The 11,070-nt window shown below is 45.1% G+C and overlaps 1 protein-coding gene across 4 annotated transcripts in view; it reads left to right on the top strand.

Annotated features, from left to right (window-relative positions):
• The window catches only part of SRGAP3 (SLIT-ROBO Rho GTPase activating protein 3), a 262,281-nt gene that overhangs the window by 226,702 nt on the left and 24,509 nt on the right, over positions 1-11,070 (top strand). For all 4 annotated transcript variants that reach the window (XM_042910102.1, XM_042910078.1, XM_042910093.1 and 1 more), the window contains 3 exons: positions 5,375-5,509; positions 8,669-8,774; positions 8,984-9,211. In XM_042910102.1, coding sequence (XP_042766036.1) covers positions 5,375-5,509; positions 8,669-8,774; positions 8,984-9,211 — 469 coding nt within the window. The remainder of the gene's footprint in view (positions 1-5,374; positions 5,510-8,668; positions 8,775-8,983; positions 9,212-11,070) is intronic.

Raw genomic sequence — 11,070 nt, 5'->3', positions numbered from 1 at the left:
AGAGCCACACTGGCCTCTTGTCTCTCGGGCCAGTTTTCCTGGGCAAACTCTGTTTTTCCCCCACAAACCAACCCACTGTCCCCTTTGCACGTAACTATGAGAGAGTTGCCAGTGGTCTCTCCTTATTTGGAGGGTTGGTGGGAAGGGGAGTCAATGGCCCTTTCACCCTGTGCAGATCAGGATAGGGTTTGGATTAGAGACTGAAGTCATGGCATGGAGGGTCTGACATGTTTGACATCTGGCCCTTCAGAGATCTATTCTCCTGCCCCAGGGAGAGGATTGTGACCTATAGATGCTGGGAGGGGTCGTCATGTTGAGCCTCAGAACGGGCTTGGGAAGACCTGTGGCCACCGAGAACTGCCCTTGTGCAAGAAACCATCTGCAAGCTTCCTGCCATGCCCCTGGTCTGGCAGCACGTTTCCTTAGAGGCTGTAAGCACACGCTGTGTGCACTCTGCCCTGGGTACAGCCCTGCCGTAAAGTCCCCGGCAATGCCCCGGTGACCCGGCTGAGAGTGTGCCGCAGGCAGGTCTGTTGGGTAATAATTCTCCCATCCCCAGGACATTAGCTATCCAAGCATGAACACAGCTTTCCTTTAGACTTGCCCAGAATTTTAGCTGTAATTCTCCTCCCAGAGGAGGCCATCATTCCCATGAACCATCCTGTTCATCCTGAACTCTGGAATTCCAGTCATTTCTGGAACCAAAATTGACTCACCTTGTAGAAAGCCAAAGGCCTAAGCCAGGAGGAGAGAACATTTGGATGCTTCCTTTTATGGCCTTCTGGGAGGGAGAGGAAGAGCAAATTGTGTGTGTGTGTGTGTGTGTGTGTGTACATATGTACACGTATGTGTGTATATATAAAGTCCATGTATTGTGCATGACAAGGGTCGCTAACATGCAATATGGGGAAAAAAAAATCCATGTGCTTTTGAATCATGAGACCACAAAGGTAATATGTGGTAAATAATAGGGAAACAGCTAATTTGAACTCCTGGTTCTCCAAAGGGGCCTCAAGGGCTGTTACAGGAACAGAGGGGGCTTAGGAGGGAGGTGTGGACCTCTCCTCCCAATTCAACTAAGACAGCTTTGTTTTATTTATTTTTATTTTTTTAAGTGTATATATTTTTGAGAGAGAGAGCATGAGTGGAGGAGGGGCAGAGAGAGGGGGAGAGAGAGAATCCCAAGCAGGTTCAGCACCGTGAGTGCACAGCCCGACGGACATGGGGCTCAGTCCCACAAACCGTGAGATCATGACCTGAGCCAAAATGAAGAATCAGATGCTTCGACTGAGCCACCCAGGCACCCCTAAGACAGCTTTGTTTTATATGTTGGGCATTCAGAGAAAGTTTTTTCTTGAAAAGAAAATGAAAAGGTTAGGGTTTTACTTTTTTTTTTTTTTTTTTTTAACGTTTATTCATCCTTGAGAGACAGAGTGTGAGCAGGGGAGGGACAGAGAGAGAGGGAGACACAGAATCTGAAGCAGGCTCCAGGCTGTCAGTACAGAGTCTGATGCGAGGCTTGAACCCTCGAACCGTGAGATCATGACCTGAGATGAAGTCGGACGCTTAACCGACAGAGCCACCCAGGTGCCCCTAGCATTCTCTTAAGGAAGGAGGGAGGGAGAGAGGAAGATAGGCCTGCAAGCAGACAGATAGGTTTGAAAACCAGCGGTAAAAGGAAGAACATCTCCCAGGCATTACGAGACCCGGGGGCTGCCAGTGTCTGTTTTGACTGTGTGAATCTGGGCAAATCGTTTTGCTTGTTGGGCTCTCAGCTCTCTTGCGGGAGATTAGTGGTGTTGGAACCATGCCTTCCTCACTGCCATGCAGTGCTGTTGTCAGGATTAAGAGAGATCACATGTGCAAGTGCGCTTCTCACTCGAGAAGTGCTTTGTCAGTATACACAATGATTTGTTATGTTTTCTCTCTTCCTTCCCCACGAGGAATTCTCCTCTCCTCCTGTGGGGATATCGGAGAGGTTGACCTATGGAACATCAGTGTCTCTGCCGCCATATACAGTCATTCAGACTGGGCACTACACAAGGGTGCTCAGGCAAGGAGGGCAGGTGGGAGCTGAACTGTGGTTCGTGCTCTGTAAGCCACAAGACCTGGTTCAGGAAGGAAGTGGGGGGCCCTCTCTAATTTGCACTAAAGCATGTTGGGGCTAGCAGAGGCCCTGGCAGTGACATGCATTCTTTTCCTATGGAGGTGGAGTAAAAAGATCCAAGTATGAGTTTCCTGCTCTGCTCCTCACTGCTTGCCAGTCTTAGAACAGTCTGTGGGCTGTTCTGGGAGAAGGAGGAAAAGCCTGTTGGGCAGACATCTGTCAGCACCTTCAGAGAGGAGTTAGATTGCTCTGTGCTTCCTTTCATCTCCTCCCATGGAAACTCCGGGGGATCTAGCCGAGCAGCCCTTGATTAAACAGGAAAGTGCTGCCCTCCTGAAATATCATTTACCCCTGTCCAGGTGGCAAAAATTTGAAAGATTGACAGCATTCCATGGGCAGGACTGTGGAAAAGAAGCGTTCTCCTATGTTGCCACGTGGGAGTATAGAATGATGCAGCCCCAGGTGGGGGGAAAATTTGTCTCTATCTAATGAAACTATGTTTGTATGTACACTTAGACCCACAACCCCACTTCTAGGACCTCGCCAGAGACATCTGCACAAATACCAAAACACATGCACAAGGTTATTTGTTGAAGTAATATTTGTAATAGTGAAAGATTGTCAGTCCACGGGAGATTGGTTGACCAAATTATGGTTGATCCACGAAAGAGTACTTTGCAGCCATTTAAAAAAAAGAAGAACCAAGAAGATCTCTGTGCACTGATATGGAGGGATTTCTAGTGTTTATTGTGAAGCAAAGAAACAAGTGTATGTAGCAGTATTGTATACTACTTACATTTGTGGAAAAAGTGAAGGGAAATAAAAAATTCATATGTATGCTTTTTGCTTAACAGGGCAAACCAGAAACTAACGACAATGGTCAAATGTGAGGTGTGGAGGGGAGAAGGATAAGAGTAGGGCTTGTCTGCATGCAACTTTTTACCTGTTTTTGACTTTTGGACAATTTAAATGCTTTATATTTTCAAAACTGCAAATTTTTTAAAAAAGGATTTCCAAAAAAAAACACCCTAAAATTGAATGTAAGTAGAATATAAGTAGAAACAAGCTGTGTATCAAATTGATTATCACACAGAGAGTAACTTTTGAACATATGCTCTGGTCATACATTTTTAACAGCCTTATTGAGTTAGATACCATAAAGCTCACCCATTTTTAAAGTGCACAATTCAGTGGTTTCTAGTATATATACAGAGATGTGTGAACATCACCATAATCCAATATCAGAAATTTTTCATCATCCCCAAAAGGAACCTTCTACCCATTTGTAGTCACTCCCTTATCCCCTAAATCCTAGTCCACCACTGTAGGCAAACACTAATCTACCTTCTGTCTTCTGACCATGTATCTTTAATGGGATACATTCTTAGAATTAAATCCACCCCCCCCCCCAAAACAAAGCCCCTGAGAAGAAATCTTAAATTTAATGGTGGTGATATTACTATTAAAATTTCTAAACTGTTACATATATTATAGAATAAGGCAGATACAATATTAATGTTATTCAGAACCAAGATTTTCACTAAGAAAAATGAAATCCAAATATAAAATACATGAAGGTAAAGAAAATCTTATATCTGAAATATGAATTGGAAATAACTATGTGAACTCACAAAAGAATTAATGTGTATTCTTGCTGTATCCACTGAAAAGGTTTAGAAGCTCTTTATAGCACTCCTGTGCCAATGAGCACACCTGGAACTTATATCCTGGTTTCTAAATACCATTCCCTACAAAAAGCAAACAGATCTCCTTGGAGCAATGTTTGATTCCAGATCTGGGTCAAGGAAAGTACGAGGTGATCCATGGACATCTTTTGTGCCAGAAAGCAAGGAAGTGCTCAGTGGAGGTCATATATAAAGAACTTTTGTCCCTGGAAAAATTGGAGACAATCTGAGCATCCCAAAGACTAGTGATGATAATGGATTATGACACGTTGAATTAGAAATGATAAAAACAATCCCTTAAAGTGCTAAATAATAACAATAAGAAGAGGAAGAGTGAGGGGGGCATGGGGAAACCTTTTCTTTATGGCAGAATGCCAGCTAATAAATGTAGAAGGAATGACAGAATTAGAAAATCACCATTTTGCAACCTAGGATACTAATTGATTTAGGCAAAAATCATCAGTGGATGTTAAAAGCATTGGGTGAAACATGTTGAGCACAATGACGTGCACATACATCACTTGTTTTTTTCAAAAATCGTTTATATTCTATACTTACTATTACAAAGGGGAAAATAAACCTTTGCAGTGCAGAGATCTGGAGGTTGTCCCCTTAATCCATTGATCACACTTAGCAACACCAGTAGCAAGACGGGCTGACATTATGTGCCTCCAGATACAATAAAGTGTCTACAACATGACCCATGTGCTATTGTTGCCACAAATGTTTAACTTAAATCTATTCTTGAGGAGACAATCAGAGAAATCCAAAGTGGGAGGCATTCTATAAGGCAACTGGCCTGGACTCTTCAGAAGAGGCAATATTGTAAAAAACGAACTATGATAAAAAAATGTTGGGGTGTCTTTTACGTTCAAAAGACTAAGTTGGGGGCATCTGGGTGGCTTAGTTGGTTAAGTGTCTGACTCTTGATTAAGTGTCATGACTCTTGGCTCAGGTCATGATTTCGTGGTCGTGAGATCAAGCCCTGTGTCCATGCTGGGAATGGAGCCTACCTAAGATTCTCTCTCTCCTTCTCCCTCTGCCCCTCCCCTCTCTAAAAAAAGAATAAATAAATAAAATAAACATAAGACTAAGGAATCATAACAACCAAATGAATTATGGGACTATTGATCAGATCTTAGCTTTTGAAAAAAGCTATGAAAGACATGGGACAATTGAGAATGTTTGAATGTATGGAAGATGGTGTTTTGGAACTATTGTTAATTTTTTCTTAGATGTAATGATGTTATGGGGTTATGTAGGAGAATATCCTTATTGGGAGAAATGTGTTCAAGTATTTAGCAGTGATGTGCTATGATGTCTACAAAATACTCTCAAATCATTGAGCAATAATAAATACAAGTAAAGACAGAAAGCAAACATGGCAAAAGATGAGTGTAAGTTAATGAGTGCGAGTGAAGGGTGATGGTGTTCAGTATTTCAGTTTTACAGTATTTCCATATATTTGAACGTTTTCAAAATCAGTTACAGGGAGAACTGCTGGGCCAGGCCATCCCTCCTGCCATCTGCACATTTCTTGTCTCTTTACCAAGCTGAATCATCATCTCCTGTTTCTTCTCAGGTGAAGACCCCCTTGTGGATGATCAAAATGAACGAGATATCAATTCAGTCGCTGGTGTTTTAAAACTGTATTTCCGAGGACTGGAAAATCCACTCTTTCCTAAGGAAAGGTTTCAAGATTTGATATCTACTATTAGTAAGTATTTCCCAGGTGGAATGGTGGAGTGATCAATTCCATGGCATATCTTTATTGAAGTTGTATGATGGGCTCATCATTATGTAGGAAGGAGGGATACTGAAAGAAGCAGTATGGTCCTTGTTCTCATAGAACTTAAAACCTAGCTGTAGAGATAACAGGATGATGTATAATGGAAAATGGCATGGTACAACCCTGGGTATGAATGGCGCTTAGAAGAGAAGAGGCAGAGGAAGACTTGGTTTTGCTTTAGGAGGAGCCTACCCAGAGTATCCTGGGAAGAGTTTGAGGGCACACAGACCAATGGGACCAGCAGGAGGGTGTCCCAGCCAGTGCATGGTGCAAGAGGCTGGAAGGGTAAAATAGAGCAAGAGAGGAGAGACCTTGCAAGGATCTGGAGCTTTTCTCATTGGGTAATGGGGAGCCATAGAGGATTTGGGAGTCATGTCAGCAATATGACAGACAAGCAAAATGGTGAAAATAAGTTGACTGTGGGCTTCTTCCAATGTTACAAGCCATCAGAGTTCTCTTTCACAGGTATTTCTGTGGATGAAGGCAAGAGCCCAATCTAGAGGCCTGAAGTAAAGGCACCTTGACTATAAGATGGCCAAACCTAAGGCAACATTTTGGGAGTTTCTAAAAATAAACTTTTTAATATTATAATATGGAAATCTTAGTATTTTAGAATAAACTCTTTAATTGATTTACAGAAAATTGCCCCACACCCAGTGTTATTAGGGATGCTTCTCACAATGCTCTGAGAGATTTGCAGCCAGGAAAGGGCCGCTGGGGGTTGGAGGCTTCAAGCTTCTTACCTGCCTGGTATAAAAGACCCTTCCTCTGCCCTTCTACCCTCCACACTACCTACTGCTCATCTTTCCAGATCCACTTCAAGCTCCAAATCACCCTCAGAAATTCCAGGCCATGGGGGCGCCTGGGTGGCTCAGTCAGTTGAGCATCCAATCCTTGATTTCGGCTCAGTCATGAGATTGAGCCAAGTTGGGCTCTGCACTGGGCATGGAGCCTGCTTAAGATTCTCTCACTCCTCTCTCCCTCTACCCCTCCCCTGCTTGCATGGGTATGCGTTGTCTCTCTCCCTCTCCCTCCCTCCCTCTCTCCCTCCCTCTCCCTCTCTCAAAAAAAAGAGGAAAAAAAGAAAAAGAAAAGGGAGAAATTCCAGGCCACAGAGGCCCAACCCTGTCTGAGCCCCATGTCATGTGCTCAGCTAGTGTTTCCGGAAGCCCCACTAATCTATTTCCTGAGCAGATCACCTGAGCAGACAAGGTTGTTGACCTCTGGCGCAAGCTCATGACATCACATACCTGGGATCACACCTCGAATCACACCACAAAAAAAAATCCCTTCTGATTTCCCTCCCAAATCCTGGGAGGATGTTTACTTCAAGGAGAAAAATTTCAGAGATCTATCTCCCTCCTAAACAGAGAAATGGGGCCTCAGTCTCAGAAATATTTGTAGAATACACTGCCAACCTATAATTTAGTACCATTGTTTTGCTTTCATTGTATCTATATTTGTGTTACCTCCTAATTATAGCAAGTGTTCCTGGTTTCTCATTTACAGAGGGAGGTAAACTTTCCTTTATGAATAAATGTATTTAAGAAAAAAATGTAATTAAGTGGAGATGGTACTAGGGCAGTGATGACTGAAGCTGAGCCCATGGAGCAGCCTCTATAAAGGGCAATGGAATCACTGAAGGTCCAAGAACTTTTAGTTCTGCGGGAGGCTTGGGCAAGGCTTCTCACTGCCAGACTTCGAAGGTAGGCTACAGTGTGCTGGGCAGAGTTGAGAGACCACCGGTGAGTACAAAGGCCCAGGGGCACGAAGGCCCTCTGTGAGAGGAAGATGGTGGATGAGGCAGCCTGGCACAGAGTTTCTCAGTGGGGGCAGTATTGGCATTTAGGGTAGTGCGGTGCCTTGTTGTGTGTCCCATGCACTCAGGACACTTGATGCCTTGGCCCCTGGATCCGAAATGCCAATAGTGCCCTCCAGTCACTGTGACAACCCCAAAGAATGCCTCATAGATTTGTAAATGTCCAGAAGCGTGCACTACCACGTCATTTGAGAAACATGGCTCTGTATCATCTTCAGATACTTGAGGAAGGGGCAGCAGCTAAGCAGTGAGGCAGGCAAAGTTGGTTGAAGCCCTACGGTGAAGGGCCTGGGATACAGAGGAGAAACAAGAGAAGTTGCATCTTTTGTAAAGTTTATTTATTTATTTTGAGAGAGAGTGCATGAGCAGGGGGGGGGGCGGGGAGAGAGAGAGAGAGAGAGAGAGAGAGAGAGAAAGAGAGAAAGAGAAAGAAAGAGAGAGAGAGAGAGAGAGAGAGAGAGAGAGAGAGAGAGAATCCCAAGCAGGCGCTGCACTGTCAGTGAAAAGCCCGATGTGGGGCTTGAACTCACGAACCGTGAGATCATGACCTGAGCCGAAACCAAGAGCCAGACGGTTAACTGACTGAGCCACCCAGGCACCCCAAGAGAGGTTGCGTTTTAAAAGGAACACGCTGACAGAATGTGGAGGTTGGAGAGAGGGGCTGTGAGAAAAACATGTTTCCTGAGAAAGAATCTGGCACAGGCTCGTGCACCAGCCCTGCAGACAAACATCAGAGCTCTGGGGCTCACTCTCTGCACCAGCTTTCCCTCTGCACATCCTCTCCACAAGGCAGAGTCCACAAACCTCTTCTCTTTACCAACCCCAATTTGCTGCTTCCACCCCTGGCCTGACTGATAAAAATACCAATGTCTCTGCCTAGGACTGACCTGAAAACGGGGGTCAGAGATAAGATCACAAGCATCTATCAGGCCCCTTGGCCAATATATAGCTCTAGAGTTGGTTATTTAGTCCACCCTCATTTCTGGCCTACTCTGTGCTGTGCCTATGATGCATGAAGCTGGTGTTCATAAAGGGGTTAAAGAAACATGGTCCGTGCCTGTGTCAGGACTCACAGGTTTCAGGTGACAGAAGCTCAGCTGACACTAGCTTCATTCATAAAAGGGAACGTATAGACTCACATTCTTGCTCTGAGTGGCCAGGTCAGGGTCACATATCAATCCCCTTGAACCATGTAGACTGAGCAAATGTGGGCTGTACTTGGCTCTCTGAGGATGAAAGACACCCCAAAAAGCCCCTTTATGTTACAGAACTGGAGAACCCAGCTGAGAGGGTGCACCAGATCCAGCAAATCCTCATCACCCTTCCCCGCGTGGTCATCGTGGTCATGAGATACCTCTTCGCTTTCCTCAACCAGTGAGTTGCCCGGCCAAGGGGGGGGCCCTCTTTGCCTCAGCCCTGGCCTCCTTTGGGAGGGGGTGTCCTGAGGCTTCTACAGGTGCAGCTCTTCCTAAAACAGAACATGGAACCCTCCTGGACTTGAGTAGAGCCCTCAAAAGAAAGAACCCACAGGGGGGGAAGATTCACCTTTCTCAGGTGACTTGTGAGTACCTCCTTTCTTGTAGCCTCTCGCAGTATAGTGACGAGAACATGATGGACCCCTACAACCTGGCCATCTGCTTCGGGCCCACCCTCATGCACATCCCTGATGGGCAGGACCCTGTGTCCTGCCAGGCACACGTCAATGAAGTCATCAAAACCATCATCATTCATCATGAAGCCATCTTCCCCAGCCCCCGGGAGCTAGAGGGACCTGTGTATGAAAAATGCATGGCTGGAGGGGAAGAATATTGGTAAGATTCCATTCCTCTTAATATTATTATTATCATCATCACTGTCGTTTTTGCTGTTGAGCAGGAACAGTAAGAAACCCTTTGATTTTCTTACTGCTTTTATAGTCTTGACTCCCATATGCATTTTCTCATTTGAGCTTTGCTGCAGCCTTATACCAGAGATAGTTGCATCAGCCAGGACTCTCTTGGTTTGTAAGGGACAGAACTACAACTCAAACTGGGTTAAGCTAAGTGGGAATTTATTGATTTTCTTTACTTAACTAAAAAGTCTAGGATTATGACTTCAGGTATAGCTGGATTCAGGGGTTCAACTGTTATTATCAGGAATTGGTCCTGCAATCCCCAACCCCTGGCTCTGCTTTCTTCTGCATTGGCTTCATTCTCAGGCATCCTATCCTTGGTGGCTTTGGGAAGACATATGGTAACTCCAGATTTAGAGAACATTCTCTCAGCATCCCCAGTGGAAAAAGACCTTCTCTTTCCCAAGGGTCCCAACATAAATCCAAGAAGTATATCCCCTTGCTGAGGCTTGGGTCTGGTGAGCTAATCACATTAGTTAGGAGATATTAAGCTGTCAATGGCCAGGTGTGTCTTAAGCCCATCCGAGGCAGCAGGGGGCTGGATAATAATCCCCACTTCCACCTCTTGAGAAACAACTTCTCTTTTCCAGACAAAGTGAGTTCACATTCTTTGAGAGCTCCAGGCCAGGTCAGCAGTTGATAGTCGGGTACCTCTGTTTACCTGGTGCTACATGAGGTCTTAGGAGAAAAATTTTAGAACCTAATCAAAATCAGGGCTGGCCACCTTCCCCAGACTAAGACCTTAAAATGTGGTAAAGATAGGGCATTTTTTTTTAATGTGGAAAGGACAGGAGATTCAGAACACCAACTGACAAAGACCAGTCAAAGGGTTCCTGTTCATTCTTTATACCCATTCCTGCACAACACACAGCTGTATATTTAGGTATTACCCACACTGCTTTCAGCTAGGTGCCTACAGGGGGTTTTGTCTTTGGATTATCAAAGCATTCCTGAACTCTTGATTCACTTCAAAGAAGGGAGACATTGCAGCCCCTTTGTTTCCCACCCTGCTCCCCATAGAGATACGGGCCCCGCTGTCTTGTAATCACAGCTCTGTAGTAACCTTTATGTGAGGCTCCAGGAGCAGGTCTGTCCCTGTTCTCTAACAGAAACATTAAACAGCCAGCAAGCGTACTTTCTGGACAAAGAGAAGCTTTTCACACAGCGTTTGCAACCATTCCTAGTTCTCTTTTCTTGCTGCAATGTGTGTAATTAGTGTTCTGGGAAGCGTCCTAAAGATCGGTTGTACCTACCAAAGAACAATTACGATAACCATACTTGCCTCGGTCCCATTTGTGTCTCATGAAAAAGAAAAACTATTAATTACATTGGAAACATTTGCAAAGCCAGAAGGGGGGATTTGGCTGAGGGTCTCCTTGTAGTGGACAACATTCATTCATTCAACAGTTGGACAAATGGGTGTTGAGTGTCTGTCCTGGGCCAGGCCCTGGGCAGGGGGGCAGGGATGCCACCTGAGCAGGATTAACCCCTGATGCAGGGAGCTCCGGTGGAGGAGGAAACCGGCAGTTCCAGAAGTGAGGCTCCTTGAGCCCATGTAGCGAGGTCAGGAAGGGCTTCCTGGAGGAACCTTAACTGAGACCTGTGGGATGAACTGGAGTCAGCCAGGTGAGGCATGAGCAAGGAATGTTCTGGGCTTGGAGCCTTCAGTAAAGTGGAAAGTGGTTCCATGTGGCCAGAGTGTTGCTTGTGCCAAGTGAATGATGAGGGTGGAGGCTCCACAGGCCAGCAGGAGCCAGGTTATGAAAGGTCTTAAACAAG

This window comes from Panthera leo, chromosome A2 (genome assembly GCF_018350215.1).
Source record: "Panthera leo isolate Ple1 chromosome A2, P.leo_Ple1_pat1.1, whole genome shotgun sequence".
NCBI classification, from domain to species: domain Eukaryota; kingdom Metazoa; phylum Chordata; class Mammalia; order Carnivora; family Felidae; genus Panthera; species Panthera leo.
Note: the sequence above shows the minus strand (reverse complement) of the source record. Positions and strands in the feature narration are given on the sequence as shown.